Source organism: Gorilla gorilla, chromosome 1, assembly GCF_029281585.2.
Source record: "Gorilla gorilla gorilla isolate KB3781 chromosome 1, NHGRI_mGorGor1-v2.1_pri, whole genome shotgun sequence".
Classification (NCBI taxonomy): Eukaryota; Metazoa; Chordata; class Mammalia; order Primates; family Hominidae; genus Gorilla; species Gorilla gorilla.
The window spans coordinates 229,635,492-229,662,613 of NC_073224.2; the positions used below are offsets into that span (position 1 = coordinate 229,635,492).

The following is a 27,122-nucleotide window of genomic DNA, read 5'->3' on the forward strand; positions in this document are numbered from 1 at the left end:
TGCTCTGTTGCTTAGGCTGGAGTGTAGTGGCGCCATCTCGGCTCACTGCAGCCTCTGCCTCCCGGGTTCCAGTGATTCTCCTGCCTCAGCCTCCTGGGTAGCTGGGATTACAGGTACACGCCACCATGCTCTGCTAATTTTTGTATGTTTAGTAGAGATGGGGTTTCGCCACGTTGGCCAGGCTGGTATTGAACTCCCGACCTCATGATCCACCCGCCTCGGCCTCCCAAAGTGCTGGGGTTACAGGCGTGAGCCACCGTGCTCGGCCCCAGCCCGTATTTTTTAAAGTACACGTGAGTATCCCATATCCATGTCAAGCAGATTCAGGGGAGACCTCCCAGTTTCTCCACCAGCTCTCCTAGACAGTGGGAGGCTGTGTCCACAATGAAGCCCTGAGGCCTGTAGGAGTCAGACATACGTCTCATACCTGCAGAGGAACACAACATTGGGTTCGTTATTGATTCAGTGTCATGTGTATTCTAACATTTACTCGATTTCTGTAATGCTCCGTCTGGCTCTGTGATGGGCCGGAAAATGATGGTGGGGAGTTTGGGCCACTGGTCCTGCTGCTCTGTTCCTGGATAAGTCCTTTCATCTCTGGATGACAGTAATTATTATTATCATAAGAGCTGTCACCTTTAGGCAAGTGCTCTGCAGTGATCACCCTGTAAAGACTTTTATATGCGTTAACTCATTAAAGTCTCACATCTTATGAAGTCCCATCACTGCCATCATCACCACCATCACCACCATTACCACCACCACATCACCACCACCATCACCACCATAGTCACCATCACTATTATTGCCATCATCACTGTCACTAGCACCAATACCACCATCACTACCACCATCATTACCACAACCATCGACACCATAATCATCATCATATCACTATTATCACCATCATCACTACCACGAATAACACCATCACCACCATCACCAGCACCATCATCACTGTGACCATCACTACCACGATTATCACCATCACCATCATGATCACCACCATCACCACCATCACTATCATCACCACCATTAACACCATCATCACCACCATCACCAGCACCATCATCACTGTGACCATCACTACCACGATTGTCACCATCACCATCATGATCACCACCATCACCACCATCACTATCATCACCACCATTAACATCATCATCACCACCATCGCCATCAATATCATCCCACTACTACCATCACTATTATTACTATCATCACCATCATTATCATCCAATCAATTCACAGAAATAAACTGAAACTAAGCAACAGGTACACACACACACACACACACACACATACACACAACAGAGGTGGGATTCAAACCCAGATGCCTACTGACACCAGTGCCTATGCTGTTTTTTTTTTTTTTGAGACAGGGTCTCACTCTGTCCCCCAGGCTGGACTCACTGCAGCCTCTGCCTCTTGAGCTCACAGTCTTCCCGCCTCAGCCTCCTGAGTAGCTGGGACCACAGGCATGCACCACGATGCTCCGCTAATTTAAACAAAAAATTTTTTTCTTAGAGATGGGGGGGTCTTGCTTTTGCCCAGGCTGGTCTCGAACTTCTGAGCTTAAGCAATCTGCTCTCCTCAGCCTCCCAAAGTCCTGGGATTACAGGTGTGAGCCCCATGCCTGGCGAGTACTCACATATGTACCATGAAGTCACCTTGCTCCCTGTCTCCCCCTATAAAACATAAAGTTTAGATTTAATGACCTCCAAGACTTTGCTACTCAAAGTGTTGTCCCTGGACCAGCAGCCATCACTTGGGAACTTGGTAGAACTGCTGAATCTCAGGCCCCGCCTTAGACCTACTGAATCTGTATTTTAACAAGTGCCCAAGTTACTTGTAGGCACACTGGAAATCTTTTTTTTTGAGTCAGAGTTTCGCTCTGTCACCCAGGCTGGAGTGCGGTGGTGTGATCTCGGCTCACTGCAACCTCTGTTTCCCAGGTTCAAGCGATTCTCCTGCCTCAGCCTCCTGAGTAGCTGCGATTACAGGCATGCACCACCACGCCTGGCTAATTTTTGTATTTTTTAGTAGAGACGGAGTTTCACCGTGTTGGCCAGGCTGGTCTCGAACTCCTGGCCTCAAGTGATCCACCCGCCTCGGTCTCCCAAAGTGTTGGGATTACAGGCATGAGCCACCGTGCCCGGCCTGCAGGCTGGAATTTGAGGACCTCCCAACAGGTTCTTCCTCCTTCCTCCCCACAGTTCCTCCTGTGAACTGTGACCTCTGTATGGAGTAAAGGGTCACTCTGTTAGGACAATATGACCCCTACATGCCCTTTCCTGACTATTCCGTTGAAGCCAGGCTGAGAGGAGCTCCTTCTTTTCCTTCCTTCCTTCCTTCCTTCCTTCCTTCCTTCCTTCCTTCCTTCTTTCCTTCCTTCCTCCCTCCCTTCCCCACCTCCCTCCCTCCTCCTTCCTTCCTTCTCAGAAGCATCTTCTTGTTGGACAGACACAGTTGAGTGCTTCTCAGACTACATGACCCTGTGGATCCCGAGGAGCCACGTGGAGGGGCTGAGGCGGTGGCTGGCCAGGACCTTGCACTTGCCAGGTAAGAGGTGGTTGGTGGCTGGGCGGGGTCTTTGCTGGGGCTTTTGTGTTGCCTTCCCCCGCCTGCAATGCTCCTCCCCCATGGCTCTTGCAGGTTCCTGGGCATCACTCAAATCTCTGCTCAAAGGCCACCTCCCCCCACAGCCCTTCCTGGCTCTCTAAAGTCGTCCACGCCCACCCAAAGTCGTCCACGCCCACCCCAGTCACAATCCCGGCACTCCTCACTAGTAAGATGATCTCCTGCCATTGTTCCCAAGCTTGTCATCTGCGCCCCTCTTCCCAACAGAAGGCAGCGCTGTGAGGGCGCGGCCCACGTGCTTTTTGTTTACAGCTGCATCTTCAGAACGGAGAACACTGCCTGGCGCTTAGAAGATTCCCAATAAATATTTGTTGAATGAACAAGTGGCCCAAAGCTCTGGAAGAAGCACCCATCTGGTGCCGCTATGCTCCAAAATCGAAATCACTCTGCAAAAGTGGAAGTGAGACTAAAGGGGTGATTCTCAAACACTTGGGAGAAATGGGAGGCCATCACATGCTTGGTGGGGGAAGAGCGCACCTAAAATAGCAAAAAACAAGGGGCATAGTGTCACTTCCAGAAACCTTTCTGCCATGAGCTTTCCAACAGAAGAAGTAGGAAAGCATTGGATGTCTTCAGCGTACCTGGAACCTTCTGGAACCTTCTGGAGGGAACACGAGTAGAGAGAGGAGCAAATAGCTTGCTTCCCTCCATGCTCTCCATCTCGGTGGCTGCAAAGCAAGCCCCCAGGTTCCTCCTCTCTTTTGCACAGAAAAAGAGATATTGAGGAGGGAGGCTTCCCAATCTCACCCAAGTCTAGGAAAACCTCCTAGGGACCCTGCTCATTCTGGAAATTCCTAAAGCACCTTCTGGCACCGGTAGGGCCTAAATCTGCCCTGGGAGGGCCAACCACCCATTGGCCAGCCAGCCCGGGACGCCTTGGGAGAGACATTTGTGTATTAAAAGGCCACTTTTCCAGGAGAAAAGCTGTGGATACATTAAGCTGTCGCCTGTTCTTTGGAGAGCCATTATTAATGGAAAACAATAGATTAATAGTCTTAAAACGCTTGTTCAATAAGTAATTTTTATGGCTTTGGATAGAGCCCATTAAACATTTCTGTGTGTTATTATAAAGAAGTTTTAAGCGTAAAATCATAAAGCCAATAATCAGAGAATTAGTCACAGCGGCCAGCCACAGGCCATTAGTTTTAGGCGCTGTCAGAGACACCTGTGGCTTTTGAGGAAGAGTTTTCATTTCACGTGGCAGCGCCAGGTGGGGATGGAGAAATGACGGTGCCTGCTGCCTTCCATAAACTTGAGGGGACAGCAAGCAGGTGTGAGCAGCAGGGTGCCAGGCAAATATTTACAAAGTGCAAACGTGAATGCAAAACTAAAACGATCCAGGTCAATTTGCACATCCAGCTCAGACACTTTATTTCCCCAGCGAGCTACCTTTCACAGCCTTCCTCCGCCAGAGGCACGGCCTTGATCTCTTGCTAAAGATAGCGGTGGAAGCTGCGTGCTTTTGAAAGGAAAGCATGTCACCAGAGAGTCCCACGTAGAAAGGCTGCCAGAGCTGTTTTCTGGAATAGCGTATTCATCTCCCATCAAATGCACAGTCGAGTCAAGCATTTGAAAGTGAAACTGTGAGCTTTAAAAATGCTTTAAAAATAATCATGACAAAAGCAATACAAGATAATTACAGAAACTACAGGCAATCCAAAGGAGATAATCAAAACTGCTCGTAATCCCTCTACCCAGAGATAGCCCCCTTTATTTTTCACTCATTCAACAACTACTTATTTATTTATTTATTGAGACGGAGTCTCACTTTGTTGCCCAGGCTGGAGTGCAGTGGTGCAATCTCAGCTCTCTGCAACCTCCGCCCCACGGGTTTAAGCGATTCTTCTGCTTCAGTCTCTAGAGTAACTGGGACTACAGGTGCCCCCCACCGCGCCGAGCGAATTTTTGTATTTTTATTTGTATTTATTTGTTTTTTTGAGACAGAGTCTCACTTTGTTGCCCAGGCTGGAGTGCAGTGGCGCGACCTTGGCACACTGCAACCTCCGCCTCCTGGGTTCAAGTGATTCTCCTGCCTTAGCCTCCTGAGTAGCTGAGACTACAGGTGCCTGCCACCACTCCCAGCTAATTTTTTTGTATTTTTAGTAGAGACAGGATTTCACCATGTTGGCCAGGCTGGTCTCGAACTCCTGGCCTCAAGCGATCCACTTGCCTCGGCCTCCCAAAGTGGAGTGATTATAGGTGTGAGCCACCGTGCCCAGCCTCATTCAACAACTATTTATTGAGAACCTTCTGTGTGCCAGCAACAGCTTGAGGCACTAAAGATGCAGCAATGAACAAAACAGACAAATATCCCTGGCTCCGTGGAGCTGACATTTGACTAGAGGGCAATAAACAATCAATATAACAAATAAGCCAGTAAGATAGTTGGTTAGAAGACAATGATTGTGCAGAAAAGGGTGAAGGAGGGCAGGATCGGGGAGTGTTAAGAGGGTAGTCAGGGTGGGCTTCATGGAGAAGGCAACATTTGCACAAGGACTGAAAGGAGGCAGGGGAGTCAGCCATGTGGATATCTAGGAGAAGAGAGCTCCAGGCAGAGGGCACAGCCAGTGCAAGGGCCCTGAGCCAGGAGTGGGCCTGGGATGATTGAGAAATAGCAGTGGGTCTGGTGTGTTTGGAGCAGAGGGAGGGAGGGGAAGAGAAGTGGGAAAGGGGGTCAGAGAAGTGAGGGCAGGTCACGTGAGGCTTTCAAGGGCTTTGTTTTTTTAAGCAATGGAGTTTTTTTTTTTTTCTTTTTTTGGACAGTGTTTCACTCCGTCACCCAGGCTGGAGTGCAGTGGCACAATCTTGGCTCACGGCAACCTCCACCTTCCGGGTTCAAGTGATTCTCGTGCCTCAACCTCCCAAGTAGCTGGAATTACAGGCGGGCGCCACCACGCCTGGCTAATTTTTGTATTTTTAGTAGAGATGTGGTTTGTCATGTTGGCCCGGTTGGTCTCGAACTCCTGAGCTCAAGTGATCCTCCCACCTCGGCCTCCCAAAGTGCTGGGATTACAGGTGTGAGCCACCGTGCCTGGCCGGCAATGAAGAGGTTTGAGCAGAGGAGAGACACAATCTGCCTACATTTTGAACAGGATCCTGCGGGCTGCTGCATGAAATATACACAACTGGGGCAAAGGAGGAAGCCGCAATGACACAAGCCGAGGATTCACGTGGGGAGATGGGGTTGGATTCTGGATACACCTTGAATGAAGAACCATCGGGCTTTCCTGTTGGTATATGCCTTTCCAGACTTTTAAAAATTACTGCTATTTTTATCCCCTCCAGGTAAGAAGCTTCCAGGCGGAGCAGCTTCTATCTGCGAGTCTGATATTTCTGACCCTGCCAGAGAAGCCACCTCCACAGGTTCAACCCGCGTTTCTGTCTCTTTCTCATTCCAGGCACCTGGAGGTCCCCTGACCACCTGGATTCTTCTCTTGCTACATGTGGCTACTTCCTGCATCCGGCTTCAGATGGTGACTTCCTTTTTCGAGTTCAATACTCGGCCTGCTTTGTGCAGAAAGAGGTGGGTTTGGGAAACTTTTTTTTTTTTTTTTTTTAAGGGAGATTTAAGGAGCTAAGCCTGAGCTCAGATATCAAGTAAGGAGACACTGCACCATTATTCCTCTGCAGAAACTGAGCTGAGGGAGACCAGAAGTCTCTGCCCTCATGGAGTTTATGGGCATAGATATTAAAACGCCACCCAGCTCAGATGCTGCCTCCTCCAGGCAGTCCTCCTGAGAATCCCCCCTTCTCTGTGCAGTAGACCTGCTTCTATCATTGCCAACACTGACTCATAATGTGCCTACTCACACACCATCTCCTGCTGGACCTGGAGTCTCTGGGGTGAGGCAGTCACACCCACAGGCTTGCCTCAGGGCCTGGCACACAGTAGGTACGCAGTAAGTGCTGAATGAAGTGAATAAATAGTGCTGAGGAGTTGCAAAGGCTGACTGACAGCCCTCCCTTGCACAGGCCCATTATGGGCTCACGAGACCATGTGACTCTAAAGTTTACAGAAGCAAGATATTTTTGTATTCTTTTTCCTTTTTTTTTTTTTTTTTTGACGGAGCCTCGCTCTGTCACCCAGGCTGGAGTGCAGTGATGCAATCTCGGCTCACTGCAACTTCCGCCTCCCAGGTTCAAGCGATTCCCCTGCCTCAGCCTCTGAAGTAGCTGAGACTACTTGGTAAAGGCGGGGTTTCACCTTGTTGGCCAGGCTGGTCTTGAGCTTCTGACCTCAAGTGATCCACCCACCTTGGCCCCCAGAGTAGCTGGGACTACAGGCATGCACCACTACACCCAGATAATTTTTGTACTCTTTGTAGAAGATGGGGTTTCACCATGTTGCCCAGGCTGGTCTGGAATTCCCAGGCTCAAGCCATCCTCCCGCCTCGGTGTCCCAATGTGTTGAGATGATAGGAATAAGCCACTGTGCCAGCATTCTTGTTACTTAAATTTCACTCCAGGGGTCCTGCAAGGGGACAACCAGCCGCACAGTTTGGCTCACAGTTTTTTTTTCTTGTCTTTTCCTCACCTCCACTTCCCCTTTCCATTTCTTTGTGCTCCCTTCCTTGACCCAGTCCAGAGTTTTTCCTGAGTGGGGCTGTGGTCTGGAGTGGGGGAAGGAATTTTGGGAACTACCCTGCTCCTCCTCTTTCTCTTCCTCTCTGCGGTCGCCCTTCTCTGACAGCCCCGTCACCCTTCTCAGGCCCCACCGCAAAGCTTAGACTTGGGTTCTTCTTATGTGGCTGAATGAGGGCAGCCTGGGAGGGGCAGAGGGACCCATTGGTTTGGCATCTTTGAAGTCCGCGTTGTACTGGAATGAGCTAGACCAGCTCTCACATCTAGTCTCAGAAATGGTCACATGCCTTTGGCTTAGTCATTTACCTTCTCTAAGCCTCAACTGCCTCATCTGTAAAATGGGAATTTTATGTCTCATAAACCCAGCCTTGGCTGGGCTTGGTGGCTCACGCCTGTAATCCCAGCACTTTGGGAGGCCAAGATGAGCGGATCACTTGAGGCCAGGAGTTCAACACCAGCCTGGCCAACATGGTGAAACCCCATCTCTACTAAAAATACAAAAATTAGACGGGCGTGTTGGCGTCTGCCTGTAATTCCAGCTACTTGGGAGGCTGAGGCACAAGAATTGCTTGAACCCAGGAGGTGGAGGTTGCAGTGAGCCAAGATCAGGCCATTGCACTCCAGCCTGGGTGACTGAATGAGACTCTGTCTCAACAACAAAAAATAGCCCAGCCTTATGAGACACTGGTGAGCATCAAAGGAGATAAAGTGTGAACAAATGTTTGTCAACTCTCAAGGGACATTAGGACGCAAGCTCTTATTCTGTCTGACTAGGTTTGACCTTCCCCAAATCCCCAAATGCTCCCCGGCCTGGAGGGCTTCCTTGGTGGGGGCTGAGCTTCCAGAGCCGGACCCAAGCTCCGTGCTGGTGTCGACCTTGGTCTCGTTTCCCATCCCTCTTCCACAAGCCCACCTTCTAGGAGGTTCATGGTGTCCTATTTGCTGTGAACAGGGACTGACCTATAATTGCAGGCTACTAACTGTATTTTCCTCTCTCATTTGCACACATGAATTTTGCCCTACTTCCAGAAAGCAAATTACAGGCTGGAAATCAGAATATTTCAGAAAGGGGTGACGGGGTTGGAGCGGAGTGATCGCTACATAATGAAGTGTCCGATGCTAAGGTCAAGGCTGGGCCAGGAAAGCGTCCACTGTGGGCCCATGTTCATCCAGGTAATGGGTTCGGGGGGTCTGGGAGGTGGCAGAGGGACCTCCCAGGCTGGGCTTCTCTCTAAAGGCCAAGGCAGGTGGCCCTGGCTCCTGCACCGCAGGACGTGGCCCAGGGAGACAGGTGGTAGCTGCAGATGCAGTATGGCATTGTTCTCCTAGACATCCCTGGGTACTGGCTAGATCCAAGTCTGCTGGGTTGGGTTCTGAGCAAGGAGGAGTGAGATGGGAGGGAGGGGGGATTAAAGCTCTCTGACCTCGGGTTCCGGATTTCCCATCTTGGCTGGCTCAGGGGGCCACTTGGGTTATCACCAAAGCTGCAAAATTGCATCTTTGTGTCCTTTCTCTCTGGATTGAAAAAATTTGCTAGTTTGGATGCTTTTTTTTTTTTGACCTGGGTAATGTCAAAGAGTTATAGACCCCAGGTACGATCAGGTGCAATGTCTACATTTTAAACATCAGGGAAGAAAGGTTGAGCCCCACATCCAATTGTGAGCTCTTTCATGGCCGTGTGTGCTCCTTGAATTCAAGTTTCTCTCTAGCTCTCATCAGCGGGGCACCTCTGTAAGCTAAACATGATTTGGATGGGAGTGGGGAGGGCTAGAAACCCAAACATCTATAGGGACCAAACCCGCCACAGAAATGAGCGTGCTGGACTGAGGAGGAGGCAGTAAAGAATTTTACTCATTCCTTCATTCAGTCAGCTGGTTTTTGTTTGTTTGTTTGTTTGTTTTTTCGAGATGGAGTCTTGCTCTGTTGCCCAGGCTGGAGTGCAGTGGTGCGATCTCGGCTCTCTGCAACATCTGCCTCCTGGGTTCAAGCGATTCTCCTGCCTCAGCCTCCCAAGTAGCTAGGATTACAGGTGTGTGCCACCATGCCCTGCTAATTTTTGTATTTTTAGTAGAGATGGAGTTTCACCATGTTGGCCAGGCTGGTCTTGAACTCCTGACCTCAAATGATCCACCCGCCCCAGCCTCCCAAAGTGCTGGGATTACAGGTGGGAGCCACTGCACCCGGCCTGTTTTTTTAAAGAGACAGGATCTTGCTCTGTCACGAAGGCTCACTGCAGCCTTGACCTCCTGAGCTTAAGGGATCCTCCCACTTCAGCCTCCCAAGTAGCTGGGACTATAGGCGTATGACACCATGCCCAGCTAATGTTCAAATTTTCTGTAGAGACGGCGTCTCACTGTGTTGCCCAGGCTGGTCTCAAACTCCTGGCTTCAAGCGATCCTCTCACCTTGGCCTCTCAAAGCCCTGGGATTATAGGCGTGGGCCACTACGCCTGGCCCAGCAAACACTTATATATGGCTCATTCTGTGCTGGGCGCCGTTCTACTCACTTTGCAAATATTAACTCATCTCACCTTCATAGCGATTCTATGTAGTTGGTTCTATATTGATCCCCATTCTGCAGGTGAGAGAACTAAGCAGAGAGAGATTAGGAGACTTGCCAGCTGGTAGCAACAGAGCTGGGCTTTGAGCCAGGCCACGTGGTGGGGGCTGGGGATGCTGGAACAGGCGCAACCTGCAGTCCTGGCCCCCTACAGAGGGAGCTGAGGCTGGACTCCACTCCAGCCCCATTTTGCCAGATTTTCCAACATTTCAAGATAAACTGGAAATCTATAATTGTATGTGAAAATCCTCCAGTTAAAAAAAGTTCACTTTATTTATTTATTTTTTTGAGATGCAGTCTCGTTCTGTCACCCAGGCTGCAGTGCAGTGGCGTGATCTCAGCTCACTGCAACTTTCGCCTCCTGGGTTCAAGTGATTCTCCTGCCTCAGCCTCACGAGTAGCTGGGATTACAGGCGTGCATCACCATACTCGGCTAATTTTTTATATTTTTGGTAGAGATGGAGTTTCCTCATGTTGGCCAGGCTGGTCTAGAACTCCTGACCTCAAGTGATCCGCCTGCCTCGGCCTCCCAAAGTGCTGGGATTACAGGCGTGAGCCACCACGCCCGGTCAAGTCACTTTAATTTTGTAGGCACTGTGTGGCTCAAACAAAGTGCTGGATTTGGCCTGAGGGATTTGGGTGGGCATCTTCTGTCTGTGAGGAGGAGGAGGAAGGAAGGAGGAAGAGAAAGAGGAGGAGGTTGGAGTGAAAAGGCTGCTGATGACAAACACCATTTATCCAACAAGCATTTATTTATTTATTTATTTTGAGACAGAGTCTTGCTCTGTTGCCTAGGCTGGCGTACAGCGGTGTGATCTCGGCTCACTGTAACCTCTGCCTCCTGGGTTCAAGCGATTCTCATGGGATCACAGGCATGCGCCACCACCAGTTTAATTAAAGCCAGTTGATTTTTTAAATATTTTTTGCGTTTTTAGTAGAGATGGGGTTTCACCATGTTGGCCAGGCTAGTCTCGAACTCCTGACCTCAACCGATCCACCTGCCTTGGCCTCCCAAAATGCTAGGATTACAGGCGTGAGCTGCCGCGCCTGGCCCCAACAAGCATTTATTGAGCATCTATTGTATGCCCAGCCCTGTGCTGCTGCTGAGGGAACAGATAGGACCAAGGCATGACTTGCCCCAGGAAGAGCTTATCGCTTTCTTCTCATCTGATCTGAGCTTCAAAAATGAGTGTGCTGTGGTGGGAAGGGCCCCTGCACCAGCCCAGCTCAGAAGACCTGGGCTCATCTCCGCTCTGAGCCCGGCTCACTGCCATGTTGGACTCTCTAAAGTTCCTTTGCTTCTTAACCTGAAGGAGCAGGGGCTGAGCGGGAGGGGCTTCCTCTGCCCACCTGCCTTTATTAAGGGCTCAGAGTGGCCACGCCAAAGCCAGTGTTGGTGCACCTAAGAATTGCGGGGCCGGCCCCGCCCCGGGATCCCCAAGCAGGGCTGCCAGGGCACCTGTTTGACATCCCGGGGCTGGTTACTGCTCCCTTTGCACTGGGCCTGTGATTCTGGAAGCCGCCGCCAGGGGGACGGTGTTGCTGTCCTCACACGACACTGGGCCTGGGCCGAATTGCTGAGAAAAGCAGAAACGACTCCTCACTCGGGCGCCGCTTGGTCTCCATCGTCCTGCCCTTGAAGCCCAGATGCCCCAATGCCCCAGTCCCTGGCATCCTTCACTGACCGAGGTGTGGGAGCAGGTGGGTGGGTGGGTGGGGGCTCTGCATCCCTAAACAGAGTCGCACAGAGGTAGGCAGCACACAAGGAGCAGAGGCGGGTCTCTGCTGCCCCCGCCTCCCCTCCAGCCCCTTCCCCCTTCTGAGAACCTCATCGAATTGACTGATTCATTCCTGGTGACTTCTGCAGCCGCCACTTCCGTGGCTGCACCTTGAACTTGCATTAAGTTTTAATTAAAGCCGTTTCACCGGCCTTGCCCTTGGCTAAATGTAGCTGTGGGCACAGGGCACATAGATATTTAATACTCTGCCTCTCCCCGCTGATGGCGCAGGGTGCCCAAGGGTGTACCCGAGCCGTGCCCTGCTCGCAGCGATCTGCGAGCTCGCTTAAGTGTGCCCACAGGCCCCGAGCGGGAGGCCGCGCAATAACTATTCATTGCCCTGGGTTAAGTGTGCCCAGGGGCACCCGTAAACTCAATGCAGTGATTAGCGATTGCTCCCAGTGAAGGCTGCCGGAGCTCCTGCGGAATGTCCACGGGCCCTAAATATAGCCTCCTCCTGGCGACTTAAAGGGCACGGTGCGTTTTGGCTGCGCACTTGTCACGTCTTCCCTTCCTTCCTTTATTTTCTTGGAGACAGAGTCTCACTCTGGCCAGAGTCGCCCAGGCTGGAGTGAGTGGGACAATCTCAGTTCACCGCAACTTCCGCCTCCCAGGTTGAAGCGAACCTCGTGCCTCAGCCTCCTGAGTAGCTGGGACTACAGGCACCTGCCACCACTCCTGGCTAATTTTTTTATTTTTTATTTTTTGTAATTTCGGTAAAGATGGGGTTTCACCATGTTGCCCAGGCTGGTCTCGAACTCCTGAGCTCAGGTGATCCACCCGCCTCAGCCTCCCAAAGTGCTGAGATTCCAGGCATGAGCCACTGCGCCTGGCCTTCCCTTCCTTCTTTTAGCAGAATTGCTTCCCTCCTTCTTACAGCCTGGCCTCTGGGGGCCTCTCTGTCTTCTTCCTGGTTCAGCAGGGGGGATGGGCTGGGGCACCATGGTGCAGCTTTGGTGGTGTTGAGGAATTGCCGCATCCTCTTCATTCTCCTGCCAGACCTTGTGGACGTCTCCTCCATTTCTTCCACTTTGCTCCCCAAGGGAAGGCAGCACCCCCTAAAAGCAAGGCCATCACAGGGCTGACCCGAGGGGCTCCCTGTGGGCAGCCCGAGCCTGCTGCCGACATGGGCTCTCTGGGGCCAAGGAACAGCCGAGCTGGGCAACTGGGGAGGCTGCATGGTGGTGGCGGGCCTTTTCCTGGCCCCACCCACTCCTTTCTGCTTCTGGAAGCCCTTCTTTGCCCCTGGAGAGAAGAGGTGGGTAGCCTTGAGTTGGGGAGCTGTCAAGATGAGTCAGTCCACTCTGGCTCCAGTCTCCCCATTCTGTATCGGGTAGGAGAGGGGGTCTGATGGTCTCCGAGGGACCCTCTGCTCGTCTATGACTCTGTCCGGTGCCACAACCTCCCTGGCCAAGTCTGACGCAAAGGCAAAGGGGCATTTGGAGAAAGTAGAGAGACTTGAGAGAGCACCTGGGTGGGGCGGCACTGGCTGCAGAGGGGTTTTGGGGAAGGTGCCTTGCCCACGCCATCACCTTGGACCCTGGTCTGTGAAACGGGAGAATGGTGCCACCCTACAGGATGGATGTGAGACTCAGGCGCGGTACGAGAAACCACTGTCTCGGTTTGCCTGGGCCTGTCTCAGTTTAAGCACTGAAAATCCCACATCAGGGGAACCTCCCCACTGCTGGGGAACCGGGATGGTTGGTGCCCCTAAGAATGGTGCCATTGGGGGGCACATGTGTACTCTCTGGGCTCATAGAAGCCCTCACTCTCTACTTCTGCTAGTTGGATCCAAAGTGGAAAGAAAAAGGGCGAGGAAGATATTGGGACTTAGGGAGAAAAAAAGACAAGAGGCCTAGGAAACAGCCCCAATGGAAGTGGGCTGTGAGCAGGGTTGGTCCCATGCACACCCGCTCTTGGCCTCACCAGCTGCACCCAGGACCCCAGCTGCCCCCTTGGCCGGGCCTAGGATGGCAGCTGAGGCAGTGACATTTCCCTGCGTCTGTTGACACTCGAGTCCCAGAACATAAATGATTTTCTTGTCTTAATGAGCAAACAACCCTGCGGCACAGCTCTCTCACCGGCCTCCTGCTGGGGTAATTGCCGGCGCTGATGGGCACAGGCAGGGATGTTTGCTCACCTTTGCTCAAAGCTTGCAGGAGACATTGCTTCCTCTTTGTCTCTGCAGGTCTCCCGGCCCCTGCCCCTGTGGAGGGACAATAGACAGGTAAGTGGGTCCCATTGAAGTAGCAGGAGCAACTGTCTGGAAGTTTCTGCTAGGCCTGGTGGGTGCTCAGGATGCTCTGAGGCAGCTTTTGAGTTTGCTTGTCCTCCGGAGAGTGTCGTGGACGGTACAGACTCTTCAAGGACCAGGTCTTGCCGGCTGAAGTTTGAAGCTCCCGCTGATGCCCTCCAGGCAGAGGCCTGAGGCCATCTGAGAACAATCTTGAAGAGGGGACCCCAGCTTTGGGTGGGAGGCTGGGTTGGAAGGCTGTAAGGTCCTTCCTGTGCTAAGATTCTCTCTGCCAAGTCTCCAGTGACAGGGAGCTTGTTCCTTTGTAAGGAGCTTGTTCCACGTTGCACAGGTGTTTCCCGAATTTTCCTTCTGCTGGTCCTTTGAGTGTTTCCCGCAGCCTCCCCGAAGGATCCAGTCCCTCTTCTCCATTTCACATCCCTTTGAATATTTGGGGTCAGTGAGCTTGACCTCCCCAAGTCTTCCTGACGTCCCCCTGCCAGTCCTCCTGAGATGGGAGCTGGGGACCCTTCCCTGTCCCTCTGCCCGCATCTGGCCCTCACCTTTATTCAAGACCCTGATTCCCATGTCCCACTAAAGGGTGGCAAACAGAGCCAAGGACAGGACTCCAGTTGTGCCCAGCCAGGGCGGCATAGGGGCCGACTGGTTGGCATTGCTGTTAGGGGTAACTGTGTGTTCGTTCTTTCAGTTGCGTTGTACACCTACTGTGTGCCAAGCACCCCTGCAAGGGACCTCCTACCCTAAAGTATAAGCGTGCTAGCGTCTGGTTGACTCTCCTCCCAGAGTGGCCTGCCGTCCTGCCTCCTGGCCTAGATTATCCTCCCCGTGACCCTGTTACCTTCCTAGGTGACCCCTCAAGTGTCCCTTCTCCATAACCCCTAGTGACCGTGCCTCCCTGGCCACATGGTTTGTGAACGTGTCCTCTTTCTCCAGACTCCATGGCTGCTGTCCCTTCGAGGGGAGCTGGTGGCTTCTCTTGAAGACGCCAGCCTGATGGGACTGTATGTGGACATCAATGCCACCACTGTCACCGTCCAAAGCCCGAGACAAGGCCTTCTTCAGAGGTGGGAGGTCAGTGGTGGGCAGCAGGCCCTGCCAGGAGGTGAGGGGCCTCTGGGGCATAGCACCTAGAAGAGCAGGTTGCCACCCCTCCAGTGACAAGTCAAATGTCCACCTGCGAGACCGGACAGATTTAGGCAGGCGCCTTCGAAAATTGGGCCCCATTAGCGTAAAGTGCTCCGCTCTGCAGATGAGGGGCTCCTGCAATCATGCATTCAGTTCGTCCTGATCATGGCGGCAGGAGCGTAATTACCATCTCTTTAAATAGCCCAAAGTTGCCGTGTAAGAGAAGACGGCTCACATGACTTTTGCTCTGAGCTCGCTTCCTGCTAAAAATATCTCAGCTAAATAATATTTCCTAGTTGCATCGGTGCAATAATCCCTGACCTGGGCTTTGTAACACTTGGGGCTTTAGTTCAGAGACTAATTCGAAGGTAGGAGAGGGGGCCCCTGTGGAGGGAGTTTGCATCTGGAAGGAGCGGTTTTGGAGACCTCAGGGGGGACCCCCCTTCCTCCCCAGGTGCTGAACACCTCTGCTGAGCTCCTGCCACTATGGCTGGTGAGCGGTCACCATGCCTATTCTTTAGAAGCTGCTTGCCCACCGGGTAAGACCCAGGAGTGCCCCTAATGTCCACCTTTCCAACTTCATCACATTCTGGTCTCTGTTTTCTCCCTCCTCTGGGCACCTTATTCCCCTCTGTCTCATCCCACCTCTCCTCTCCTCAGTCCCAACCTTGGCTATGCGTTTCAGAAATGCTTGGGACAAAGAGAAGTTTGCTTTTGCTGGAAGGTGTTGGGGTATGTGTGTGTGGAGTAGGGGTGGGATGTGGGGTGAATAAAAAGTAAAATCATCGGCCGGGCGCGGTGGCTCACGCCTGTAATCCCAGTGCTTTGGGAGGCCGCGGCGGGTGGATCACGAGGTCAGGAGATCGAGACCATCCTGGCTAACACGGTGAAACCCTGTCTCTACTAAAAAAAATACAAAAAATTAGCCGGGCGTGGTGGCGGGGGCCTGTAGTCCTAGCTACTCGGGAGGCTGAGGCAGGAGAATGGCGTGAACCTGGGAGGCGGAGCTTGCAGTGAGCCGAGATGGCACCACTGCACTCCAGCCTGGGGGACAGAGCGAGATTCAACCTAAAAAAAAAAAAAAAAAGTAAAATCATCTACTACAGACCTGCAAACTTGAGGTCTGCAAATTCTTGGGAGCTCCTAAGCTGGCTCCAGAGGCTCTGAGAACAGAGATGGGAGAGAGCCTGCAGCCTGGTCAGACCCTCCAGGGCTCTGTGATCTGAGGGTGGTGGGGACCCCTGATCTAGACCATGTATGTGATAACTGTTTTGTTCAGCCTGGAGTGACACCGTTGCCCTGGGTCTTATGTCATATAAAGAGGTCCGGAATCTGGAAGACCACTTCCTACCTCCAGGGAATTTAAATTCAAAGAACTCGGTGGGCAAAGTTAGGTGGAATAAAGGCTTCATCCTGTGTGGGTAAATTAGAGGTGGTTTAGACTTTCCATTTGTATAGAATTTTATCATGGACTGAGTTTCGGGATCAGGGCTCAGGGCTCTGGGGATTTTCAGGCATTGGCAATGACCATGATGAGCCTCCAACCATCTCTTTCCCTGTTCACAGTGTTTCAAATCCCTTTATATAAAGGCAGATGCTTCCATTAGCAGCTGCAGAGCTGGCTTAAAATGTCCCCCTGAGAGCCTGACACAGTGAAATTCTTGCTAAAGTGTAAACAACTGATAGGAGCTGTATTTCTTTCTTTTTTTTTTTTTTGAGATGGAGTTTCGCTCTTGTTGCCCAGGTGGGAGTGCAGTGGTGTGATCTCGGCTCATTGCAACCTCCACCTCCAGGGTTCAAGCGATTCTCCTGCCTCAGCCTCCCAAGTAGCTGGGATTACAGGCACCCGCCACCACGCCTGGCTAATTTTTTGTGTTTTTAGTAGAGATGGGGTTTCACCATGTAGGCCAGGCTGGTCTTGAAATCCTGACCTGAGGTAATCCACCTACCTCGGCCTCCCAAAGTGCCGGGATTACAGGCGTGGACCACTGTGCCTGGCCTAGGAGTTATATTACTTAAGAGTTGCTTTGGAAATGGAAGGGGCACTGGGCTAGGTCACCGAAGCCGAAGACGGTCTCAGTAGAGACATTTCTGCAGCTTCCCTCCTGGCATCTGCTTCCTGATGGGCCTTTGCAAGTGGCAAGGTCTGTCAGGTGTTTGGGGATGGTCTTTTTTTCTTCTCTTCTTCATCCATGCAGCCAAGTTTCAGCCCAGGCAGTGATACCAGGACACCAAGTAACTTGCTGTCACTGACTGGGGAAGTGTGCTGTGCCGGCCACAGGTGTGGCCCCTGGCAAAGGCCCACCACCACTTAATTTGTCCACGAGCCTGCAAAGTGTGTCTTTTTCTGTGTCCTGTGTCCTTCCCATTCCAGCGTCATTCCAGCCAGAGTCGGAGGTCTTAGTTCACATCCCCAAGCAGAGACTGGGTCTAGTCAAAAGAGGTTCCTACGCTGAGGAAACCCTAAGCCTCAGATTCCTCCGAGTCCACCAGTCCAACATCTTCATGGTGACTGAGAACAAGGACTTTGTGGTGGTCAGCATTCCAGCGGCCGGGGTGCTCCAGGTCCAGGTGAGTATCCGGTGGCATCTCTGTCTTGCCCCTTCTCTTCCTGAGGCCCTTCTCCTTTGGTCACCGATGCCATATGCGGTCAGAAACATGGAAGGTAGGCCAGTCACAGTGGCTCGTGCCTGTAATCCCAGCACTTTGGGAAGCCGAGGCCGGAGCGTCACTTGAGCCTGGGAGTTCAAGACCAGCCTGGGAAACATAGTGAGACCCCATTGCTACAAAAAAATTAAAAAATGAGGTGGGAGAATTGCTTGATCTCAGGGAGTTGAGGCTGTAATGAGCTGGGATTGTGCCACTGCACTCCTGCCTAGGCAATGGGAGTGAGACCCTGTCTCAAAAAATAAAAGTAAAAAAGAAAGAAACGTGGAGGGCAGAGCTGTGGCGCTGGCTGAAAATGGACTTCACCATGTATGCTCCTCAGGCCCGTGCTTTTACCAAGGTAGCCCCATCAGGGGACAGCCACGGGGCATGGGATGCCCCTGCCATGTGCAACTAATTTCTTATCTTTTCTTTTTTTTTTTTTTTGAGACAGAGTCTCGCTCTGTTGCCCAGGCTGGAGTGCAGTGGCGCGATCTCAGCTCACTGAAACCTCCTCCTCCTGGGTTCAAGCGATTCTCCTGCCTCAGCCTCCCAAGTATCTGGGACTACAGGTGCCCGCCACCACGCCCAGCTAATTTTTTGTGTTTTTAGTAGAGACAGGGTTTCACTGTGTTAGCCAGATGGTCTTGATCTCCTGACCTCATGATCCGCCTGCCTCAGACTCCCAAAGTGCTGGGATTACAGGCGTGAGCCACTGCGCCCAGCCAATGTGCAACTAATTTCTTGTGGCCCCACAGCGATGCCAAGAAGTCAGAGGAACCCCGGGAACACAAGCTTTCTACAGGGTAGACCTGAGCCTGGAATTTGCCGAGATGGCTGCCCCAGTCCTCTGGACAGTGGAGAGCTTCTTCCAGTGTGTGGGTGAGTGAGGCACCATGAGGGTGTGACTGCTGGTAACAGGCACACACCGCACAAACCCTCTTTCCTTGGCCCTGGGGTTCTTTCTTCTGTGACAATGTTTCACTCCCTGGACCCGACAGGTCCCACACCTACAAGGTAAGTGAGGTGTCAGACATACTGGCTGGAACTGGCAGAAGAACAACAGTATCATGAAAACTGAGTGGTGATGTGGTTCCTGGCCCTGGAGTCTGCCAGGGAGGGGACAAGGGAGGTGGATGGGGGTGCATCCATTTCCTAACCAACCATACAACCTCAGTGAGTTACTTAACCATGTTGAGCCTCAGTTTTCCCATCTGGAAAATAGGCATACCAGTACCTATTTTGAGGACTGAATGAGATAAGGGGAATGAATGGCTTAGAAGAGTGAGTGCCTGGCGCAAGAAGAGCTGTTTCCATTTATCCACTCTCTCTGTGTGGGCTCCAGTTCCTCGGGTCATTTGGTAGACAGATGAGTGTCCTTGGCAAAGAGCACGACACGATGCAACTTGTTTCTCAGCTCAAGAGGAACCTTCTTCTAAACGTGGTGTATGCCTTCATGCTAGGATGCTGGGATGGGGTTTTTGGCGAAAGCTCCGCTAATGGACAACCTGGTATTCACACATGCAAAACCACCAGGAGCAAAATCCATTGAAATACAGCACAAGGAAATGCACGTAATTCACAAACGATGTCGATCACTTTCATCTTATACTTCCTAACTGTCCTCAATCGAAGACAGACACGAAGGAGATTTAACTCAGATGTTAATAGCGCAAGTTCGCCCTGTCACGAGGATATGATGTTTCGGTGTTGCACAAAAATGTAATTATATTCAGAACTATATTTAAAGATTAAAAGGGGGACTGCCTACCACAGCTAGCCCCAAATTCAGAATTAGAAACAAAGAAAAAGGCGGGATGGGGGGTGAGTTCTGACAGTCTGCTAAAAATGGAAATGTTTCTTGAAAATTTTTACACATTTTGACTGTTTTTATTTTAACAGTTTCCTGCAGTGATGACATTAATCTTGGAAAGGGAGGGCTAGAACTTTATCCAACAGATATTCAATAAGCAGTTGCGGTTTATGAGGCCCCATGCAAGGCTTAGGTGGGAATGGAGGCTGCTGGATTTGGTTCTTGCTCTCAAGCAGCGTCCAATCTGGAAGGGGAGATAAGAAATGCCCACAGAAAGGCCAGACGTGGTGGCTCATGCCTATAATCCCAGCACTTTGGGAGGCCAAGGTGGGAGGATCACTTGAGGCCAGGAGTTTGAGATCAGCCTGGCCAACATGGCGAAACCCTATCTCTCCTAAAAGAAGACATCTCTAATCTGTAATCTCAGCTACTTGGGAGGCTGAGGCAGGAGAATCGCTTGCACCTGGGATGTGGAGGTTGCAGTGAGCTGAGATTGTGCCACTGCATTCCAGCCTGGGCAACAGAGCAAGACTCGTCTCAAAACAGAAACGAAAACAAAAAACAACACAAAAAAAATGCCCAGAGAATTATGAGGGCAGGTGGACTCAGGAGAGATGTCAGAGAGTAGGTGATCTTTATCCTAGGTTTTGATGAGAGGGCAGGTCCTTGATAGGAAGATACAGAGTACAGTATAAAAATAGATCAGCAACAGCAATAGAAACATTTTAGGAAGAGGTTTTTTGGCCTCTCTGGAAAGATTTACACGGGGAAAGAATGTTCTCTTCCTCATTTTGTTAATTTAACATCAGCAACCAGAATGAATCTCTCCCCTCCCTGGTTCCCAGCACACCTCCCCTGCACCTCCCCAGCAGCTTCCCTGCAGCTTCGAGGTCTTTCTATTCTTATTATAGTTATGGTGCATGCTCGTGTCTCTCCCTCTAGTATGAATTCATTCAGATCAGGGGCTGTGTCCTGTTCGGCTTCTTATTCTTGACAGGCCTTATCTTGCCACCTTGCCCTTGGTAAGCACTTCATAAATGCTTGTTGGCTTGAATTTTCACCAGGAATTAAAAAAAAAAAGTTTTACACAGATAACATTTTTCTTTTGTAAATATGTGACTAATGTGTTGGAATATTAATATATGCTAGAATTGCCTAAACTCCCCCTGGTTAGAGATTTTAAAAAAATCTTCCTCTTCCTTGACCCCAAATGTAATTAGAACCTATAGGACAAATCCTAATTATTGAAGTGTCTGGTCTGCAGAAATCTAAGAGATGGTTTAGATATAGTTGTTTTCATATGTGTGTGTATGTGTGTGTGTGCATATATATATATATATATATTTTTTTTTTTTTAATAAGAGACAGGGTCTTGTTCTATTGCCTAGGTTGAAGTACAATGTTGCAATCATAGCTCATTATAACATTGAGCTCCTGGGCTCAAGGGATCCTCCTGTCTCAGCCTCCTGAGTAGCTGGGATTATAGGTACAAGACACCATACCAAGCTAGTTTTTAAATTTTTTTTTTTTTTACCCTGAGACAGAGTCTCACTCTTGTTGCCCAGGCTGGAGTGCAATGACGCAATCTTGGCTCACTGCAACCTCCACTTCTCCTGCTTCAGCCTCCCGAGTAGCTGGGATTACAAGTGCCCGCCACCACGCCTGGCTAATCTGTATTTTTAGTAGAGATGAGGTTTCACCATGTTGATCAGGCTGGTCTTAAACTCCTGACCTCAGGTGATCCAGCCGCCTCAGCCTCCCGTACTGCTGGGATTACAGGCGTGAGCCACCATGCCCGGCCTTAAATATTTTTTATAGAGATGAGATCATGCATGTTGCCCAGGCTGTTCTTAAACTCCTGGGCTCAAGTGATCCTCCTGCCTTGGCCTCCCAAAGTGCTGGGATTACAGGTGTGAACCACTGTGCCCGGCCTGTTTTCACATTTTAAAGTTGGGTTCACTGATGGAAATGCCTCTCGGGGTGGGACGGGGAATGTCAGCGGCAGGACAGTGGGGAGGATAAGAACACCCAGGGCCCGGGCATGGGAGGATAAGGCAGCAAAGCTCAGTGTTGGAGGTGACAGGGAGTGGTGGAGAATCCTGGGAACCCGCAGCCACCAGGTCCCTCTAAGTGGAGCAACCTCGCTTAGCTGGAGCTGATCCTATCTTGCAGGGAGGCAGGCCCGTGTAGCCAAATCTGGTTTTCCACGAGAAGCTGGTTATATAAGAACTCCTGCTTTTAAAATGTTGTTGGTTAATTTAAAAAATAGTTCAAACACCTTGCAGGCCGAGTCAAACATGTCCAAGGGCTGTATTTGGCCCTTGGGCCAGAATTTGCAAGCTGGAACCCAGCAGTTCTCAACTGGGATTTTTGCCTCTCAGGAGACACTTAGCAACATCTGGAGACCTTTTTGGTTGTCATGACTCAGGGGATCCTACCAGCATCTGGTGGGCGGAGGCCAGGGGGCCTGCTAAACACCTTGCACCGTACCTCCTCTCCTGCACTTGGCAAAGCATGATCGGCCTGGAATGCCTACGCTGCCTGGGCTGAGTCTAACCTGAAAGGTGATCGGGCAGGGAGCACTCTCCGGTTCTCTGTGGTTCCTGAGGCTGAGCCAAGGTATTTGACCTCAAAATAGGAAATGGCTCAAAAGACGAAACCATCTGGTGGCGTTGAAGCTGGGACAGGGAGTCAGGGCCAGGTGCCCCTTGCAGAAATCTGAATTTCTGTGACTTAATTTTAAGAAATGGGCCAGTCGTGGTGGCTCACTCCTGTAATCCCAGCACTTTAACAGGCCAAGGCGGGCAGATCATTTGAGGTCGGGAGTTCGAGACCAGCCTGGCTAACATGGTGAAACCCATCTCTACTAAAAATACAAAAAAATTAGTTGGGCATGGTGGTGCACACCTGTAATCCCAGCTACTTGGGAGGCTGAGGCAAGAAAATCACTTGAACCCAGGAGGCGGAGGTTGCAGTGAGCTGAGACTGTACCACTACACTCCAGCCTGGCCACAGAGTGAGACTCCATCTCAAAAAAAAAAAAAAGAATCTTGATGTCCACATAGTCTCAAAAAGGACTCCAAGTGGGAGGACTGTGAAATTCAGCCAATGGACATTTCCCAACCCAGGACTTGCATCTGACCTCCCCAAGCTTCCGTTCCCCACCTGTGGAAAAGGGGTCACTCATGGTCCCTTCAGCAGGGTGTTGGGAGGATTTTGCTTCCTTAGGAGGAAGGCTGACCTCTGTCTTCTCTCTGGAAGGTTCAGGAACAGAGTCGCCTGCCTCAACTGCTGCACTGAGGACCACTCCCTCCCCACCATCCCCAGGACCAGAGACCCCTCCAGCGGGAGTGCCATCTGCTGCTTCCTCCCAGGTGTGGGCTGCAGGACCAGCTGCCCAGGAATGGCTTTCTCGGGACCTCCTGCACCGGCCTTCCGACGCGCTGGCCAAGGAACGTCTGTGGCTGCATCCTCTGCCCATGGTTTCCTCCAAAGAGTCTGGTCCCCAAGAAGTATCGGTAGACCCAGCTGGGCCTGAGGCCCTTCTCTTTCACCACCATTCTTCCAAAGAGAGCCCCACTCTGATCCCTAACCATGTTACCTCCTCAAATTCAGAATATTTCCCATAGAAAGCTGGGCCCCCAAGAGCTCCCACCTGAGGGCAGCCCCCCTCATCTGTCGGCCTGGATCACGGCAGCCTCCCAGGGCCTTGAGACACAGCCAAAGGAGGCAACAGGGGGTGGGGGGTCAGCAGCTATGCACACAAATGGAGGGAGGGAAACTGAGGCACACCAGAGGACTGGAGACCCAGAGGTCACAGTTTCCTCCAGCTCTTCTTTTTTTTTTTTTTTTTGAGATGGGGTCTTGCTTTGTCATCCCGGCTGGAGTCCAGTGGCACGATCTTGGCTCACTGCAGCCTCCACCTCCCAGATTCAGGCGATCCTCCGGCCTCAGCTTCCCGAGTAGCTGGGATTACAGGCCCACGCCACCACGCCCGGCTAATTTTGTATTTTTAGTAGAGATGGGGTTTCACCATGTTGACCAGGCCGGTCTGGAACTCCTGGCCTCAAGTGATCCACCCGCCTTGGCCTCCTATTGTGTTGGGATTACAGTCGTGAGCCAGCGCACCCGGTCCCTCGAACCCATCTTTGGGTTGAGATTCTCAGGGCAGCCGGAGCCCATGTGTTCTTGTTTCTGATGCTTTTTCTCTCTCCACTTCTCTCTTGGTGAAGAAGGGGCTTGGACCATTCCTGCAAACAGCCAAACCGGCGAGAAGAGGCCAGACATCTGCCTCCGTTTTCCCCAGAGTGGTGCAAGCTCAGCGAGGTCCCCAGGCTCCCCCAGGGGAAGCAGGGTTCCCTGGACACCCCACACCTCCAGCCACGCTCCCCTCGGAGCCTGTAGAGGGTGTCCAGGCTAGTCCCTGGCGGCCACGTCCAGTCTTGCCAGCGCACCCGGCTCTGACCCTGCCCGTGTCCTCAGACGCCTCCTCTCCTTCACCGCCAGCCCCGAGGCCTGAACGACCTGAATCGCTCCTGGTCTCAGGACCATCTGTCACCCTGACTGAAGGTCTAGGAACTGTGAGGCCTGAACAGGACTCCGCCAAGTCTCCAGGAAGTCCCCTCCTGCTGAGAGGGTTGTCAAGCAGGGATGTGGCTGCACCCGAGCCCATCAGGGGGGAGCCCGGCCAAGCCAGTGAGGAGTTCCAGCCATTGGCGAGACCCTGGCGGGCCACACTGGCTGCAGAGGAGCTGGTTTCTCACCGTTCTCCCGGAGAGCCCCAGGAAACGTGCTCTGGAACGGAAGTGGAGAGGCCACGCCAGACAGGGCCTGGTCTCCCCAGGGAGGGGGCCAGGGGGCGCATGGACCTTTCATCCTCAGAACCAAGCCAGGACATAGAGGCGCCAGGACTCTCCATCCTGCCAGTGAGGGATGCCACATTCTCCACCCCAAGTGTGAGGCAGCCAGACTCCAGTGCCTGGCTGAGTTCAGGACCTGAACTCACCGGGATGCCCAGGGTGAGGCTGGCAGCGCCCCTGGCAGTTCTTCCTATGGAACCTCTGCCACCAGAACCTGTTCGCCCAGCAGCTCTTCTGACACCCGAAGCCTCATCTGTGGGAGGGCCAGACCAGGCCCGATACCTGGAGTCAGCCCCTGGCTGGCCTGTGGGCCAGGAGGAGTGGGGGGTTGCACACACGTCCAGCCCTCCATCCATGCAAACCCTGAGCCTGTGGGCTCCCACAGGAGTGTCGCTACCCAGCCTGGTGGAGCTTGAATACCCCTTCCAGGCTGGCCGGGGGGCCTCACTCCAGCAGGAGCTGATGGAGCCCACCTTGGCCCTCAGTGCTGAAAGCCACAGGCCTCCTGAGCTTCAAGACAGTGTGGAGGGGTTTTCTGAGAGGCCCCCACGCTGAGCCTCCATGGAGACTCCAGGGTGAGTCCTGGGTGCACCCTGGGGAGGTAGAGTGCAAAGGGTGGGAGGCAGTGATGGGTCGGCCTGGAGGTGGGGGCTGGGGGCCGTCTTTCCAGGGAAGCCCCGGTGCTCTTCCGGCCCAGATGATCACTGTGCTCAGCCACAGCTGGGCATCTAGGCCAGGGAGTCCAGGGGCACTGGGTCACTGAGAGTCACCGGGGCCATCCAAGCCAGCAGGGTACCAGCTGCTGCCGTGGAACCCAGAGGGAGGGGTGAAGCGGCAGGCCGTCTGCCTGCATGGACCTCCCCGAGGGAAGAGGTGCTGAGTGCAGGGCAGTGTCTCCTGGTCTCTCCCTGGCCCTGCCAGCTGTGTTTCTGGGCTTGGTCTGCTGTCGGAGGTGATGAAGCATCAGGGTAAGGTGCAGGCTTTGCAGCCAGGCCTGCCAGGAGCTAGGTTCAAGTCCCAGTTCCTCTGCTCTTTGGCTGTGTGACCTTGGCAAGGCACTCACCTCTCTGAGCCTCAGTTTCCTGATGGGTCAAATGGGGATGGTAATCGTTCCTCCCGATGGGGCTGTTGAGAGTTGGGTGGGAAAGGAACGTAGAGCATTTGGCGTGGAGCCGGACGACATCCAGTGCACTCAGAACTCGAGAGCCGTTCTTACGGCGATCATTCCACCATCCACCTCCCGGCCCAGGCAGAGGGGATGCTTGCAGGCCCAGGAAAGCATGGAGGGCCTGAGCCATGGTTCAGATGTCTCTGGGGGTTGCTGATGATGGTGATATGAACCCTTGGTGTTTACCCCCTCCCCAGGCCTTGGGGTGCCATGACCTCAGGTCTCTAAAGGACTCCAAGGGAGGAGAATGGGATGCCACTGCTTCGTTTTCATTACTCATAACTCCCTTCCTCTGGGTTCCGTGGCAGCAGCTGGTACCCCGCTGGCTTGGACAGCCCCAGTGACCCTCAGTGACCCAGCTGCCCCCAGGCTCCCTGGCTTAGATGCCCAGCTGTGGCTGGGTACAGTGTTCTGGGCTGGAAGAGCACTCACTCAGTGCTTCCCTGGAAAGGTGGACCCCCAGACGCCCACCTCCAGGCAGACCCATCACTGGAAGTGGGATTTGAAATGCAGCCAAGAAGAGGAGACCGTCGGCAACGCCCGCCCGGAACAAGAAATAAATAAATAAATAATCAGGGTTGTCTTGGCTGATAAACGGTCCCCACCTCGAAGAAGACTTCTCCCCCCTCTGCGCTCCCTCCTCCTCCCTCTCCGGGCAGATCCGTCCCGGGCAAAAGCTTAATAGCCCCATTTAAGGCTTTTCCTTTTCACCACGAGATTGAGCTGCTCCTGCCATTACGAGGTTTTCAGCTTCTCTCTGAAATCAAATTACTGACTCCATTTAATTTTTTAAAAGCTCAGATGATTTCCCTTCTCGAATAGGAGCCGTGACTCCAAGACCAGCCCCCACCAGCCCTACCAGGCGGTTCCCCTGCGGGCAGCCGCTGCCCTGGGACGGCGGCCCCTACGCCTGGGGAAGCCTGACACCTAGAGGGAAAGCCAGCAGGAGGAGGCCTGAGTCTCTGGCTGCCACCCTGGACACTGGGCTGGGTGGCCTGAGCTGGAGGAGGCCCACAGAAGCCCATGGCTAGAGGCCAGATGATCTTCAAAGGCTGGTGGGGTCAGTGGTTAGAGCCCAGCACTGATGCCGTAGGCTCATATGGGAGGGTCCCTAGCCTCCCAGTTGCCTTCCCACAGTGTGTGTCTGGGACTCCACCACTCAACAAAGGTTTATGGAGCGCCTCCTCGGTGGTGCCAGGCACTGTTCCAGCCCCGGGGAGGCTTCAGTGAATCGAATGAAATCCCTGGTGTGGGAGGGAAAGTTCTAGAGTGTGCATGAGAGGGGGATTGGACACCGACAACGAACACATGAGACAATTTCAGACAATGCTTCCTGCTCTGAAGAGGAGCAAACAGGCAACTCCGGTTGTGAGCTGCTTTGGGTGGGAAGGTCGGGCGACCCCTCTGAGGAAGTAAGGAGGCAACCGCAGAAAGAGCTGGGGGTGGCATCCAGGCAGAGGGACACAAGAGCAAGGGCCCTGAGGAGGGCTGGAAGGACGGAGAGAAGGCCATGGAAGCTGGTGGTGTGAGTGGGAGAGTGCAGGGGGGATGGGCCTCCAGGGCTTGCGGGCCCCGTCAGGAGCCCAGATTTTATTTTGGCCTTGATGGGCCGTCCAACAGGGGCCTTTGAGCAAAGCAGTAGCCTTGAGTAGATGCTCGAAAAGGCTGGCTGGAGAGTGGACGTCAGAGGGACAGACCA

At 52.6% G+C, this 27,122-nt stretch overlaps 1 protein-coding gene across 1 annotated transcript; it reads left to right on the forward strand.

Annotated features, from left to right (window-relative positions):
• Positions 1-21: 21 nt before the first annotated feature.
• CIROZ (ciliated left-right organizer protein containing ZP-N domains) lies at positions 22-25,971 on the forward strand. Its single transcript, XM_055384252.2, has 12 exons — positions 22-113; positions 2,464-2,562; positions 6,039-6,163; positions 8,251-8,394; positions 13,747-13,785; positions 14,746-14,883; positions 15,392-15,476; positions 17,312-17,508; positions 18,342-18,465; positions 22,658-22,914; positions 23,629-24,830; positions 25,735-25,971. The coding sequence occupies exons 2-11, from the start codon at positions 2,490-2,492 to the stop codon at positions 24,808-24,810; spliced, it is 2,364 nt and encodes a 787-aa protein (XP_055240227.2). The 5' UTR covers positions 22-113; positions 2,464-2,489; the 3' UTR covers positions 24,811-24,830; positions 25,735-25,971.
• The last annotated feature ends 1,151 nt before the right edge of the window (positions 25,972-27,122 follow it).